Source organism: Heteronotia binoei, chromosome 2 (assembly GCF_032191835.1).
Source record: "Heteronotia binoei isolate CCM8104 ecotype False Entrance Well chromosome 2, APGP_CSIRO_Hbin_v1, whole genome shotgun sequence".
Lineage (NCBI taxonomy): Eukaryota > Metazoa > Chordata > Lepidosauria > Squamata > Gekkonidae > Heteronotia > Heteronotia binoei.
In genome coordinates, this window is record NC_083224.1 from 146,229,444 (window position 1) to 146,246,631 (window position 17,188).

Genomic DNA, 17,188 nt, shown 5'->3' on the forward strand with positions numbered 1-17,188 from the left:
CTAGGATAAATAAAGGTTTAATAATAAAATACTTCTGTATTGTTACTTTCTGTATTATTCTGTACTATCATTTCTTCCTTTGTTCAGCTGATGTAAACAGAAATTACTTGCTCAATATTTTTGGAGTCTTAAAAGACATGGATAGAGGCTAGGAGGATGACATCACTGAAAGGTCGTGCGTCTCTGAACCATGAATACATAAATAAGGCTGTGATTGTAGTTTAACTTTTAGTGGTCTTAAAGGATTGTTTTGTGGGTTTTTTTGCTAGAAACAACTGTTTTGTTGCTCATGGTGGAACAGAAAGTGAGAGGGAAAATCTTCAAAACTTGGGTCCCCGGCTAGTATGTTACTTTCCTCACTACACAGAAAGAAAAGCTTGTAGACAGTCAATATAAGCCTGCTAATTAATATGCACCCTGAAGTGCAAAAAAGAAAAGGAATAGTTCAGTTATTCAGTTATCAGTTTCAATTTTGCAAGTAACAAACTATAACAAAAGATTCCCAGTCTTATTTCTGATCCTACCAAGGCACTTAACTTTGGGCGACATAAAAGCAAATTGACCTGAAATCTTCTTTTCAAAGGTTGCAATTTGCAATCATTCAAAATCTCTGAACCACAAAACAATTAATTCACGCAATTCCACCTACCTGCCGATGCCAAATACCACAGCACCAAAGTAAATACAGGAATTATATAAGTTGAAGTCATTGTTTGCAGTGTTGGGTTTCTCAGATCAACTTCTTTTGCTGTTCTTTATGCCAATGTCTGTCCTTTGAAAAGATGCTATTGTAGATCTTCAGAACAGCGTCTTCCACACTTGTCAGCACCTGCACAGAGAAGCAAATAATTCTTTGAGAAACCTGATCCAGAGAAGTAACTTCTAAAAAATTACATTATCAAAAAATAAAAGCTTTTTTAAATGAAAATTCCTTATTGAGGAGTAATCTTAAAAAGAAAAAGTGGTATTACAGTCACAAGTTTAAACTCCTCTAGTTTGTCCTTCCAGCTCTACCTAGTTGCTATTCCTGTCAGTTGCCAGTGTTTATCAAAGATAAGCACTGAAAGCCTGCTGAGGTCTGGAAGTTGCCTCTGAGAGCAGAATTGCCATGCATGTTGGAAATGTCCTGCAAATGCCTGCATCTTTATCAGCAACACTATCATTCTTGTAAAATGAATCTGGTAAAAGGTTGGAAAGCTTTTCAGTAATTCCTAGAACAAAGTGGAAAACCTATACAAAGATATAGGGACAGAAGAGGCTCGAAAAAAATATAACCTATGCACAATGCTTTAAAAAGAGTTAAAAACATGAATTCAACCATCTGTGGACTTTGTGGAGGGGATCTTTCCCATTTCCTCCTCCTGCTGTACACTCAGCCCACCTCTATTGTTCTTGGGGTGGTGGTGGGGGAATGAATCCTTATTAACGACACAGGGAACAAAATGTGGACTTGCAGCAGGAAGGGAAAGTAGATAGAAACCACTGACTCATCTTCCACAAACAGAAATGTCACTCCATAGGAGGAACTACATGTTAGATACATGTAGGGTTGCCAGCTCCAAGTTAAGAAATATCTGGAGATTTTGAAGGTGGAGCCTGAGGAGGGTGGAGTTTGGGAGGAATATACCATAGAGTCCACCTTCCAAAGCAGCCATTTTCTCCAGGTGAACTGATCTCTGTCATAGGCTTACCAGTCCCCAGATCCAGGTGGGAGATCCCTTTCAGGCTTCTCCCTACTGCCAGCCGGCTGGCCAACAGGCAGAAGCCCAGCCCCAACAGCGACCATGTGCTTTCAAACCCTGACAGGTTTAGAACAGGCTTGCAATTGTTTGTGTTTCTGAATGTGTGTGCGCCTTTAAATCTTGTCAAGAGGAAAGCTGCAGGGAGGCAGGGTGAGCAGACAGAGCCATATGGCTCTCAGTCTCTCTCTTTGGAGGAAAACTCCACCCTGTAGGCTGTTCTTTCCATTTTCTATTAGTCTGAAGAAGTTGGTTGAAATACAGCAGATGGTTATATTCAGCAACATGAGTAAATCTCCCTAGTGAGATCACAAAAGTGTGTGCTTGCTAACCGTGTTTGTTTTAGATATTTTGTGAGAGTGTGTATGTTCACTTTCATTTAGTGGAAGTTTAGCTGCTGGGGGACAAGGAAATGACTATTCAGAGGAACTTCACTGTTGTATTTTTATTTTAGGGAATGGGAAAGTCTCCTGGCTCCGTCCCCAAAGTCCCCAGATATTTTTAGAGTTGGAGTTGAACCTGGCAACCCTGCTCTGTCACCTGGAGGTCAGCTGTAATAGCAGGAGATCTCCAACCACCATCTGGAGGTTGGCAGCCCTAGATACATGCCAGCATTTTAGGCGGCAGCACTGCAGTGTAGTATGACTTGTGCAATGCACACTGCAGTCCTAAACACTGCTGATGCACTCTCACACATAAACTATTATAAATGTCTACATTCTCATATGTTATCAGGACTCCGTCCTTGCTTTCCCCTGATGTGCCACACTCCCTAACAGGAATGTATGGGAAGGTGCTGATTACTCTTTCTCAAGTTAGTTTCGTTTCTCTCTACTTCTACTTTGCAAGCAATAAAGTAAGAAGGGGGAGGGGGAAAGAATAACAGAGTTAACAGACCAAGGTCCATGATATTTCGCAGGCAAGCTTTATGGAGGACCCTAAAACAATCAATTACCAATGGAATTCTACCATGCTTGACACCCTCATCCCTAGTGCAAAATTCTGATTCATATGTTCTGAAGATAATATGTTTTTAGATGTCATTGTTAAGACATAATTATCTGACTACTACCTAATATTATTTCTCTGGGCCCAGAACAAATCTGCGAGCCCCATATAACTGTATAATCTCACACAAACATTTAGGATGCTTAATAACATTGTAGTGGGTCTTGCAGACAATGCAGAGCCTTTCTGGACGTTCAGGCCCCAATAAACATATCTATTCTACTTCCACAACACTTAGCCCAGTGATTTTTAGTCCTTTTGGAGTTCAAGAGTCACAATAACTTCTTGGGATATCCTGAGGAACCCCATCCTCTTCTCCCTGCCCCACTCCATTACAAATAAACTAAAAACAATAAATTTATGTAATAATTACAAAATTCAAAGATGACCAGAAATGTTTGGGGTGGAAGGTTGTAAAGTTATGTGGAACCCCAGAAAACCAAGTTTGAGAGACTTGGCTTTAAGCCCTGGTAGACAGTGTGAAACAAAAGCTTAGCAGTTGCTAGAGTCTTTCAAAGTGACTTTAACACTTTCATGCTCAGTCCTTCTATGTGAACCAGACTTTAATGAGACCTTAACTATAGTCATTTTAACTGATTCTACACCAAGGAACAACCATCTAATGTAGTCTGCAGCCTCCTGAGATTCAGGGACTTTAGCACGGCAGTTCTTATTTTTGAAATCACTCCTCCCTGCCACACACCCTCATCAAACACTGGAACACGTGGGAAGCTTTATAAGGGAGATCTGCTTTCAAGCAAGCCTTCCCCCTGATGTGTTAGTTGACGGTTCCAAATTCTCTCTTTCCTATACACTCATCCAAATTAAAACCATAGCTCTGCGCATATTCTGCAGCACAACACTTTGCTATTGACTTTGGAACAAAATAATGTGTTCTTTACCATCCATTCCAATGCATAACCGCAGATTTACTGGAAGTTCACCTATGGGTTTCCAAAAAGCAAAACATGTCAGCCACATGTGGCCAGATATTTGCTTTGTAAAAATCAAGTTCTCTTCCAGAATTCAAGAGTACAGTTATCCTGCTAATCTAATCTATGACAATATTTTACAAACACATGCACATATGTTAATATACTGTCATGAATTTATGGTGTGGGTTTTGAAATGAGTGTCCCATATGAATTGGAATCATGTAATATATTAAGCAGGTAAAAGCAGGCATATTCCTTTTCATCATGAAACAGTCAACAGCTAGTTAGTTAAGAAAGAGATTTATGACAGGACTGGTGTGAAGGCTTTCTTCTTGTGCAAAACATTTACAGTGCACTCTATACCATTATACTGACACTACCCCATGTCACCGTGCCCCACTGAACTGTGTCAACCTTCAAGCATATCTAAGTCCTGGGGCACAATACGACCCAGAAGAAGGGCTGCTAACCTCCAGGTCATGTTATTACAATGGCTCTCCAGATGAAAGAAATAATTTCACTTGAAAAAAATGGCCACTTTGGAAAGTGGGCTCTGTAGCATTATACTTCATTGAAGTCCCTTCCCTCTCCAAATAGGGTTCCCCCTCTCCAGGCAGGGGTGAGGAATACCCCAATTTTGGGGAGTTCTGCCTACTGCCAGCCAACCGGCTGGTGGTGGAACCCCACCCCCAAACAGAGACATCCCCACAAAGTGATGCTCTGGTCTGAAGGCAAAACTATGATTTGAAGGCAATTTTACCATAGAGTTTTGCCCTCAAGCCAGAGCATCGCCATGCAATGCCCCAACATGATGACATCAGTTCCATGATGATGTCATGGAAGTTGCACAAGGAAGTTCCTGTTGGAGGGAGCCCCATCCCACTCCTGGAACACTCCTTCCCATTCCTTTGAGTCTCGGGGATCTGGCAACCCTATCTCCAAACCCCACCTTTCTCAAGCTCCACCCCAAAAAACCTCCAGATATTTCCCAACCTGGAGCTGGCAACCCTACCCAGAGGTCACACATTCCCCACTGAGAGTGCTGCACCTGATCAGAGCATCCTAATGGCCCAACCACATTGGATGTTTATATAAAATTGTTTATTTGTACATGTATATTTTTTATGATTTCATCCCTGCATTAAATCTGCAGGTGTCATTTTGGGAATCCATGTCTCCCAGGCACACAATGGTCTGCTTTGGATCAAAACTGCAGTATGCAGGGAATGTTTGCAGCATTTCTCCGAAGCTGAAATAGCCTTGGGCAGTGGACTATTAGTTTCATTTGGGGCTTCACCTATAATGAGGGGGTATGTGTAAGTTTCCTCAACTGATTAAATAGCACTCTTGGTGCAGTTTCAGGTTACGCAAATAGAAAGTCAGGATCAATCTTCCAACACTGCAAGCACCAGTCGTTTTCGACTCTGGGGTGACGCTGCTTTTCACGTTTTCGTGGCAGACTTTTTATGTGGTGGTTTGCCATTGCCCTTCCCCAGTGATCTACACTTTCCCCCCAGCAAGCTGGGTACTCATTTTACCGACCTCGGAAGGATGAAAGGCTGAGTCAATCTGGAGCCGGCTACCTGAACCCAGCTTCCACTGGAATCGAACTCAGGTCGTGAGCAGAGTTCAGACCACAGTACTGCAGCTTTACGACTCTACGCCACGGGGCTCTTATATATATATATATATATATATATATATATATATATATATATATATATATATATATATATATATATAAAATAAGAGCCCCGTGACACAGAGTGGTAAAGCTGCTATACTGCAGTTGGAGCCCTCTGCTCACGACCTGAGTTCGATTCCAACAGTGCAGCAACTAATTTGGACACGCATGATAATAGAATCACGGCACTGTTGAGGAAAACGGTAGATACCATCCCCTTGTCCTTCCTCATTCCTGCCCCCCAGCCCACACAGCTATTCCTCCATATAGATCTCACAACTGCAGGAATGATCTTCCTCTGTGTCAGAAAGGACTGCAAGAATGGAGGGGGAAGTGGGGAAATTCTATGGTGCCTTCTACACACAAATAGTTAGACTGTAAGTAAAGGAAATTCATATTGGCCAGGGATTCTGGAGATTTACCATCTTCTGGGCATGGAGCAGGAGTCACAGGTGGCGTGGAGGAGGTATTTGCGAATTTCATACATTGTACAGAGGGTTGGATAAGATGATCCTGGAGGTCCCTTCCAACTCTATGATTCTATTTTATAAGCCTATTATTTTCAAATTTTACAGCACTGCTGTTTGAAAGAAAAGTTGCTACATTAACTGTTGTTCAATAGCATGAAAGGCTGTCCTTGATTAGCAAGACCATGTTGAGGGGCAATGGCTAATCCTCTGCTTTCATCGCTGCATGGCCATGATCCAAGCTGTGACCCCACATGGCTGTAACTGAGTTTTAAAACTGAGAACATTCAGTTATGGATTTCCAAGCATCCCATCAGTTTAGACCAGGGGTGGCCAAACTTGCTTAATATAAGAGCCAAACATTAGCTGTTTGAGAGCTGCAAGACATGAATGTCAGATGTTGGAGGGAGGGAGGAAGGGAGGAAGGAAATGTGGGAGGGAGGAGGCAGGGAGATGTGGAAAGAAAGCAACTTTACATTCATTCTCCAAGCTGCCTGCTAGCGGGGCTGGTGAGGTCTTTAAGAGCCACACAAAAGAGCCACATGTTGGCTCCCAAGCCACAGTTTGGCCACCCCTGGTTTAGACTCTTTTAAATTTATTGTGATATTGTATTCATGGATTGGGGTCCACTTGGTCAGATGCATAAAGGCCGACATGATACAATATGGTAAAGCAACAAGAGAAACAGTGTCGAAACTTCCAGAACGAATTACCAGAGCAACCAGAAAAGTTTATTCTACAATGCAAATGCCAGATATCATACAGGCTATGAATAAGCATTCTGAACCCCCTAAGCGGACACTCATGACCCTTTCACAAACAATGAACAGAAGAGAGTTGGGAACCAAGAATTACTAGATAACAGAAGTGCCAAACAGAACATCCTGAATAGGAAAATTGTAGCTGTTGGTTAGATCACTCTTTCCTTAAGGTCAATGTATAATCCAGCAATGGCATACTTTGTGTAGAACAAAAGCTTCCTGGAGAATTGTACCCAAATGGGGTCATGGGAGATCAAGCTATTCTGACTCTCTGTATCAAAGGGCACAACCCTCCCAATGGATGGCATCAATGGAGCCTTTACTCATGAATGTGTTTAGGATTGCTGCCTAAATCAGTCCTCAGATGCATGTGAAAGAGCGGGTCTTTCTGGGTTACGCAGCTCTCATATGAAAGGCCTGCCAACCACTCCCTTTCTGACCTGTTCACACACAATCACAGTGTAGTAATTCCACCCACAGATTTCCAGCTTCTCATAAAATCGGGAAAGCCGCTATAAATCCAAATGCAGAGGTAGGAAGGGAGGAACCACACCCTTTCTAAATTGCAGAACAATAACCATAACACTCCAGTGTTATAGAATCTATGAAATTAAATCCCATTGTGATAACGCTTGAATTTACATCCAATGTATGGGGGACTGAAGTATAAATCAAGTTACCAAAATCCCCAGCTCCCAATATACTCAAGGTAATAATGTGCAATGCTGAAATCCCACTCTTCATTTCTGTAGCTAATTGCTGCAGTTGCAGATCAAATATGCGAAAAGATAGCCAAATTATTTTTGAGTGTCACCAAGCTAGAGCATTACACAGCTGACAACATTCTGCTCTCACAAGGTGAGGGGTCAACAACCTTTGACAGTTAAAGAGCCAAACTACACCAAAATTCAGAGCAAGAGATCAACAAAAAGCCAGAACATGAACGTTCCTTTGCACTACCAATAATTGACACGTTGAAAGTTTCGGCAACTGGCTGTTGAGGGTTTTTACTAGGAAATGGCACACACAGGTTCTGACAGTAGGTAATTAATATGCAAAGGTATATCCTCTGCACAATTGTTTTAGTGCACTGGCACATATCTACACGGAATTCACACTTGGGATTATTGACCACTGTTCCCCTGCATGATTTCCCTTTCTGTAAAAGATTTTCAAGAAGCCCTTTAGTTCCACAAAAATCTTTTCCTGTCCTGGCTTCTGAAAAGGGAAGTCTTGCCTCACCAACCTTTCGGAGTTCTTTGAGAAAGTGACCAAGCATGTAAACAATGGTGACCTGGTAGATAATGTATACCTGGACTTTCTGCAGCTAACCAAAGATGCTGAGTAAATTTAGCAGTCATGGGATAAGAGGACAGGTTCTCTTATGGATTAAAAACTGGTTAAATGACAGGAAGCAAAAAGTAGAAATCAATGGATAGTTCTCACAATGGAGGGGGGAAAGCAGGGCCAGTGTGTCCACTAGGCAGCCCTAGGCAGTTGCCTACAGCTGCAGCCCTGTGAGGGAGGGCGCCAAACTGGGCACCCCCCCCCCCCGGCAGCAGCAGGGGAGCCAGTGAGCCCTTCCCACAGCTGTTAAAGGCCCTGTTATCAGCTGATCAGCCAGCTTTTAACCTACTCCCTCCCACACATTTAAAATTGTGTGGGAAGGAGGCAGTGGCAGAGGTGAGTGAAGGCAGCGGGCATGGCTGTGATCCAGATGTCCAAATTGCAGCCCCCACAGCCAGGTCACACTGCACACTACCAACCGGGGCACTCAGCATGGCCACCACCGGCAATGCTGAAGGGAGCTCTGCCCCACTTACCTTACTGGTGGTAAGCATTGTGGTCCCAAGAGTATCAGTATTGGGGCCAGTACCATTTAATTTATTCATAAATCATAAATCGTACTGCTACAGCACCAACCCCAAATCAGACTTTTCCCTGCAGCCACTGTGGCCGGACCTGCCTGTCCCGCATTGGTCTTGTCAACCACCAGCGAGCCTGCAACAGACGTGGACTACTGCACCTTTCTTAAATCTTTGTTCGCGAAGTCAAGCCGAGAGAGAGAGAGAAATTATCTGGAACTAGGTGTGAGTAATGTAGTGGCCAAGTTTGCAGATGACACCAAATTATTCAGGATGGTGAAAACCAACACTGCGTGTGAAGAGCTCCGAGAGGACCTCCACAAACCGGGCAAGTGGGTGACAATGTGGAAATGAAATTCAATGTTGGTAAGTGTAAGGTGAAACACATTAGGACAAAAATTCCCAACTTCAAATATAGGCTAACAAGCTCTGGAACTTGCTGAGACTGAGAGGGAAAAAGATCTTGGGATCATAGTGGAAAGTTCAAAGAAAGTTGACAACCCTGTGTACTGCAGTGGTGAAACTCTGTTAGGGATTATTAGGAAAGGGATTGAGAATAAAATGGCCAATACTGCAATGTCCCTGTACAGATCTACAGTGAGGCCTCACTTGAAATACTATGTACGGTTCTGGTCACCGTATCTCAAAAAGGTTATTACAGAGCTGGAAAAAGTACAGAGAAGGGCAACCAAGATGATTAGGGGTTGAAGCACCTTCCTTTTGAGGAAAGGCTGAAGAGTCTGGAACTTTTCAATTTAGAAAAGAGATGATTAAGGGGGGCATGCTAGGAGTTTATAAAATGATGCATGAGCTGGAGAGAATAGACAGCATTTTTTCTCCCTCTCCCAAAATACTAGAACTCAAGGGCATTCAATTAAACTGATGGAAAGTAGGTTCAGGATGGACAAAGGAAATACTACTTTACATGGAGAGTGATTAAACTATGGAATTCGCTGCCAGAGGGTGTAGTAATGGCCACTAGAAGAACCAGCTCTAAAAGGGGATTAGATAGATTAATGGAGGATAAATCCGCCATGGTGACTGAGGGGAACCTCCACATTCAGAAGTACTAAACCTCTGAATCCTCGGAGGAAGGCCTCAGCTTCTATGCATGCCCCATTGTTGGCTGTCCAGAGGAACAGGTTGGTCACTGTGTGATAAGAATGCTGACCTAGACGGACCACTGGTTTGATCTAGTAGGGCTCTTCTTATGTTCATTTCCTGCAGATACTGATTATTCTAGCATCACATCCACCCTTCCAACATATTTTAACTTCAAGGTTTTTTAAAAGTCACAGTTGGCTCAGGATCCATTGATTGCAGATGTCTGTCATAAAGTATCCTTGCTGTGGCACCTTTTATCCTTCTATCTGTCACAATTTTCTTCCTTTAGTACTTATGTGCATTTGCTTATATCTCTAATTTTTTCTAAATCCTAAAAGAACAATAAATACACTTTAGATCAAGCACTGACTAGAGAATTTATGTCACTTCCGATAAGTACTGGGCTAGCTGTCCACTCAGAGCCTTAATTCTATGCTCTGCACCTTACTTTCCCCAGATATTACCATCTGTTTCTTATATTATCTCTTTCTTCTCATTTATTTTCCTGCTTTGTTTTTCCCATTTCGTTCCATTCTATCATCTTCCCTGTCTAAACTTTTCTTTATGACATGAAAAGCGGCTTCCCATTCCAGACCTCCTTATCACAGCTCAGTTCCTCAGGTTCTTTTCTTTTCAGTATCTGTAACCTTCACCCTCAACAGAGAATATCACAACACAAGGCTCTCTTGACTGCCAGGCTGTAAAGTGCTTTGGATCAACAGTGTAAACTAACTTCCTAAGAGCAGGTCCACTGAAGTTCTTAACTCTTACCTATGTGAAATATTGGCCTCTGACTCCCTAACATCTTTGCAAAATTACTGCTTTACACAGGATGTTATAATCACGCATACTAACAGCCTACCAACCATGGACATTTAAAAAAATCCAGCACTTAGTTTATGTAAACTGAAGCTGTATTCACATGGTTGACATGTGCATTGCCCTTGTTCACACACCATGGTGTCTGCAGTTAACAGCAGAACCTGTAAACAGCTGGTTGCCTATTTGTACATGCACTTTCTGAAAAAGGCCCTTGTTGCTTTAAATTAGAGCTGGCTTTATCATGAACCAGTTAAAAGGCATCATCTCTTGCTTTCAATATCTTTTTCTCCATGGATTTAAAAATTAGCTCTTGTCCAGGGTGGACATGGACTTTGTTTAGATGCAAAACTAAGTCCACATTCATTTCGAACACAGGGGGAAATGCTTACTTTTCCTCCTAATATTCCCTAGGTTTACCTATAATTTTAATTTGTGTAAAACAACAGATCCTCCCGTATCTGGCTTATTTACAGAACTCTTACAACTGAAAGCCTGACAGTAGCAAGAATATTTAACTTCTCAAAACATCACAGCACTGGATATTTCCTAGGAGCCATTTCAGATTTGTCACCTCTAATGTTTTGACCTGAAAACTCATCTTTTGAAGTTGCAAATCAAACAGTGATTTAAAAAAAAAATCTCTCACTTCATAAAATGTACACACTTTTCAATGTTGTGTATCAATAAATTGCCATTATATCTGAGTAAAAATACCATATAAAACTGTACATCTGTACACAGTGCAAATGAATCTACAATCATCAACTTTACAACAACACACAATTCTCAACAACACTATAATTACTAGGGACACAACTCTCCAAAGCATCTTTTTAAAAAAACTTTCTCCCCTATCACCCCTGATCTCCCAAATTACAACTGATCTTAATCTCCTTCCCATACTAACATAATTATTAGGCAAAGGCACATTTCTCAGGGTCTTTCCTGTTGGATTTTGCCTCTATCCTAGAAGGAAAATAGAATGATGGCATTATAAAAACTACCACCAAACACCAAGTGAATAATAATAATCTTCTTTGCAGGACTGGCATAAGATACTCAGAACCCAAACAGTAATCAGAAATTTTGAGGGGACAAATGGTACTTTATGGGAAAAAACCCCAAAGACATCATTTTCAGGGAGTTAAAATAGGACATCGTTGCTCTCAGTAATGAGACATTTCCACAAATCTCCACGAAAGGCTATGGGAACTGGACGAGTGCCAATATGGGTTGTTTTATGCCATTCACAGTTGTGTTCCCCCACCATCTTCAAACAACTCCCATAACTTTTTGCAAGGTTCTTTTTATATTCAATATATTACAGAGTGTGCCATCAAATTACAGGAAGCCACAAAATATACATAATTACAACCTGACAAGGATCAAGGCTTTCATTTTCCTGCCTGCAGCAACCCAAAATCCATCATGTTCTGCAACGAATAATTTGCATCTCATTTGATACACAAGCCTGAGAATGGTTTAACTAAAAGGAGGTCCAAAATCATCTACCACCAACGTAGGGAGAGGCCATAGCTCATTGGCAGAGCACATGATCTTCAAGCACAAGGCCTTAGATTCAATCCTTGATATTTGGGCTTGGAAGCATCTCAGGCAGTAGGGCTCCCATAACGATGCTCAAACGGCAGGAGGAGTAGGGAAGGCTCCCTCTTCCCAGACTTTTTATTGCATGATGGAACTGGGTAACAATGGCAGTCAGGGGAGCACACTTCATTTTAAAGCAAACATTCACTTCCCTACAACTTTTCTAGAAAGTTTGCTGTTCTGAAGCTACATGGTTTAGCTCCTCTACTGGACAATTCCTGGCTGCTACTGTCACTAAATCCAGGGGAAAGCATGATGCAAACTCACAGCCATGGCAGCAACACAGGTCTAGGACTGCCATCTGAACTATGTACAAGGGCAATGTACAAGAACTATGCAACTCAGGGTTGTCACCCCTGACCTCCCAAATAAGAACTGATCTCCAGACAAGAGAGATCAGTCCCACTGGAGAACTTAGCTGTTTGGGAGGGCAACAGATGCTGTTGAGGTCCCCTCTCCAGGCTCCACCCCAAATCTCCAGAAATTACCCAGTCCAGAGATGCAATTCTATTTATGCATTTTTCTTGCCTATTTTATGCCCAGTACCTACATTCTACTAGTAATGTGGAAGATGCCACATCTCTGATCCTTCTGTTACCACCAAGATAACGCATGAATCCCTAGACCAGTGAGAGAAACTCACACAGTGGCTCCTCCCCTTGCACCAGCTTTTAGGCAATTCAATTGAGACAGGTCTAAGGAAAGACCACTACACAGGCTTATTTTGCGTTGTCCTGAGCTTCTCATGTTAGCTTGGTGATGCAGAAAGAAGCCAAGATAGAGTTGCTGTAACACCACTGGAACAGTTTAAGGACCAAGCCTTAACCAAAAAGCCCAAAGCACACCAAAACGTTAAAAGTTAATATATATGTGCACTGTCAGTGCTCAAGGATGTGTGTGTGCTGTTTGTTTCAATAGATGACGAACAGACAAAAAGCATATGCGTGCTTTGGGATCCCATGCAGCCTGGACGGAAGAGACTGTTGGGATTATGCATATGCCACTCAGTTACTATTTGAACCATTAGCTGGACATTTGGATGCCATCACATGAATAACAAAAGCGACAAATTCCAGAGCAGGTAGCCAAGCTGTACTGAAAGGCGAAGATAGTCCTGAAGCATTATGAAGTGACAGATTATTCATATTTGACTAGTTTCCAGATTACATCAAAAAAATAAAACTGCGAAAGTAATGTAGATCACCAACAGGAATGTCACATGGGGATGCTCTGGTTTGAAGGCAAAACTCTATGGTAGAATTGCCCTCAAACCAAATCTTCCCTGTGAGACATCCCCAGTGTGATGACATCACTTCCATGTGACATCACTGCCTCAGGGACATTGCATGGGGACATCACTGTTTGGGGGTCAGGTTTCTCCCACTGGCCAGTTGGCTGGCAGCAGGAAGAAGCCTCCAAAAGTGGGGCTCTCCCACTTGGACCTGGGGACAGGCAACCCTAACTAGCACCTGCTTCATCAGAAGCATGAAATGTACCCTCAGATGAAAGACAGACATATGGAACAGGTATAAACCCAAAGACCAAATACATGCAACATAAATACACTGATCATTCACAGCAGAAGGAATTGGTAATAACAGTCTTGCTGGACTTGCTAAATTGATTTAATCCTTGCAGTGTCAAATACCTAAAATGACAAATGAGTAGTAACTGGATAGCTTCTTAATAAATTCCAAGTCAGAAGTTCCATGTTGGATTTTCTGTGGAGGGAGGCTGAAAAATGACAACTTTCAGATTAGCAGAAAAGCATCCTGGGAGACTGATTTCTCCAGTGGTTTTCAAATGTTGCCATTTTTTTAAAAATGCCAGATTTTTGCCCATTTATTCTTTCACACAGGAAATGACCTTTATGCCCATTTATTCTTTCACACAGGAATTGACCAACCTGTCCAATGTAAAGAACAGCAGGCATTATTGACAGATTACACCATATTTTACATAGGAAAATGAACAGGTGTAAGAGCCCCTAATGATATGACTGATATTATTAGAACTTGTCAAAATGCTGCCTGAATAGCTATGGGGACAGAGCTGGCACCTGGGCTTATTATATGGCCTTTAGCTAATGTCTATGTTAGATGGCTCATTGCTTCTGACTTAAATTATGGAAGGAGTCATTACAACAGGATACATTTTACTGCTTTCTCTTACAGGCTAAGAAAGGTCTTATCGAAGGAACTCTCTCATAACCTTTGATGCAATTAGTTTTTAGAGATAAGAAAGCTCCTCAGATTATCCAAATAAAGCTTCACTGGGAAACTCCTCACTGGAAAACAAATCATTTTAATCTATGCCAGACTGAAGTCAGAAAAAGAGGCCAGGTTCTTGTTAGAAATACAACATGGTTGTTCAAATATGCAAACAAAGGAAGTTCACAGATAGAAGTAAAGCTTATTACAAAGTGACTCTGGACATTTGCATTTGCTAATGGGTTAGGAAACTGGGTTGAACATTTTTTAAAACTGCTATATAAAAAAACCCAGGCAAACTTATGGAACAAAATCCATAATTCAAATGTCTTTTGGAACAAACAAAAGCTTGACTTTTATTTCTTAGAGAAAACAAGAAATGGCTAAATGATTAGGATCGAGTTAGCCAAATTTCATTGAAGGTTAAAACCCAGCCTCTAGAGGCAGAAGCCTAACTCAGGAAACTTCTCCCACACACAAGGAACAGACTTTTAAGGGAAACCCTTCTCAAACAGGAGTCAAAAAAGGTGCTGCCTTTGCGTGGGAGCCATCCCACCTCTCTTCAATAGATTACTATAGACTCTGTTGTGCAAAAAAGCCATTAAACTGAAACACTCGCTTTTGAACACAAAGAAATAGGAGTGTGTTGATCATATCAGAGTTCACCCAGAAAAGGCCGTCCAAGAGTGGGAAAGGGATGACCAATGGTTTTGAAAAAGCAAAGCATCATAGAGACAAGAATTTGCAGGAGGGCTAACGGGTGGGGGAGGTCTTTCTGGCTGCAAGACCAAGTGTTATATAACTGCACATCTAGGACAAAAATGTCACAAGTAACTTAAACCAGGCACCATTACTCATACTGAGAAAGTAAATCTTTCATATGTCAGAACTAAAAAAAAAAACTCACTGTGACCAATACTGAAGCCAAGGTTGTTAAAGTTCATGCACCTCTTTGTCATGCTGAGCATCTCAATGAAGATGGGAAGTGCTGTACCACTCAACAAAACCAGTGGAGAAACATGTTGGGATGCTCCCTTACATTTAAAGAGATTGAGTGGCAAGGAAACCGAGCTATGACCCCTCTCCCTGATATGCTGGCTTTCTCCATATAGAGGGTGCTGCCCATTTGTCCAGGCAAGTCCTACAAGGCTATAACCACTAACCATGTTCCTTGACATGCAAGCTTTTTTTTAAGCTTACTACTTTTTGAATGGGAAAATGCAGATATACTGTCCCCCATGAACACACATAATTTCACTGACATCAACCAAAGTTAATTCATTGTCAAACTCTCCTATGCCATAGTTTATTACAGAGAAGCTGTCTTGCAAACATGCCTGTGTTTATTTAAAAGAAAAACAGAGAAGGTTCTAGCCAGCTGCTGATCATGACCTCTAGATAAACTCTTCCCCTATAATCTAAAGAGGTCTCTTTCAAGGTCTCAGCATAACCAATTTAATCTCAAATTCTTATCATTCAAACTTCCTGGCATGCAAAAGCTGAGAAACCAGACTGAACCATCTGCTTAGTCTTGAGCTGAACAGTTCCTTTTGAGAAAGACATTTATCAGAGGGAAGATTTTGAACACTGAGAAAGATAAAAGATATATATGGGAAGATGAACTATTTTGCAGCATATAGCAGAACATAAAGTGGCATCAATACTCCATATATTGTAGAGTTGCTTTTCTTTCTTTCTTTTTATTATTGTTTTGTTATCGCCACAAAGGTTTGGCATAAAGTGTCTTGAATGATGAATCAGGAATTTTACATACATTAGGAGGATACATATACTGCTCTCAGTTAAAATGCACAGGTTTTAAAATCTGATGCTCCCAATGAGAAAATAACATTTTGAATGGAAAGAGACCAAGAAACTGATCCCAAAGTAATCCCCAAAGTGCTTTTAGAGCTCCACTGCTTTTCGGTCCACTGAAACTATAAACAAGCTACCTAATTGCTTTTAAATCACCATAACATAATAAGGGTGGCAATCGGGGTGAGCTGTCCCAGAGGCGCACACTAGATTGTGGGGTGCCCCAGGGAGCAGTTCTCTCACCAATGCTATTTAATATCTATATGCGCCCCCTTGCCCAGATTGCCCGGAGGTACGGGCTTGGGTGTCACCAATATGCAGATGACGCCCAGCTCTATCTGCTAATGGATGGCCAGCCTGGCTGCGTCCCAGGGAATTTATACCTGGCACTGCAGGCCGTGGCAATTTGGCTAAGGCTGAGTGGGTTGAAGATGAATCCAGCGAAGACAGAAGTCCTTTGCGTGGGTCAGGGTGCTCTGGGGAGGGAAATACCTCTCCCGGTTTTTGACGGGTCAGGAGCTTGGGAGTTCTACTGGAGCCTTCACTATCAATGGAGGCCCAGATAGCAGCCACTGATAAGTCAGCCTTCTTCCATCTAAGGCGGGCAAAGCAGTTGGCCCCCTTCCTAGAGCGCCGGGACCTAGCAACAGTGATTCATGCAACGGTCACCTCGAGACTGGATTACTGTAATGCCATCTACATGGGGCTGCCTCTGTGCCGAACCTGGAAACTGCAGCTGGTGCAGAACGCGGCGGCTAGGCTGTTACTAGGGCTCCCAAAATGGGAGCACATACAGCCAGGGCTGCGTGGACTGCACTGATTGCCAGTTACATACTGGATTCGCTACAAAGTGCTGGTTATTACCTTTAAAGCCCTATATGGCTGAGGACCTGCCTACCTGAAGGACCGTCTTTCCCCATATGAACCCCAAAGAGCACTGAGGTCAGCAGGGAAGAACCTGCTGACTATCCCTGGGCCGAAGGAAACAAAACTACAGAGTACCCACACGCGGGCTTTCTCCGTTGTAGCTCCACACCTATGGAACCAGCTCCCGGAAGAAGTGCAGGCCCTGTGGGACTTTGAACAGTTCCGCAGGGCCTGCAAGACCATCCTCTTCGGGATGGCCTTCACCCATTAAAAGATAGAGAGAGGCGGGGCGGCTAGCCATTTCCC

At 42.3% G+C, this 17,188-nt stretch overlaps 1 protein-coding gene across 1 annotated transcript in view; it reads right to left on the reverse strand.

The window, feature by feature from the left end:
• The window catches only part of TGFBR3 (transforming growth factor beta receptor 3), a 200,922-nt gene that overhangs the window by 170,809 nt on the left and 12,925 nt on the right, over positions 1-17,188 (reverse strand). Inside the window, exon 2 of the mRNA XM_060232181.1 lies at positions 650-829. Within this exon, the coding sequence (XP_060088164.1) occupies positions 650-710 (61 nt within the window). The 5' untranslated portion in view covers positions 711-829. The remainder of the gene's footprint in view (positions 1-649; positions 830-17,188) is intronic.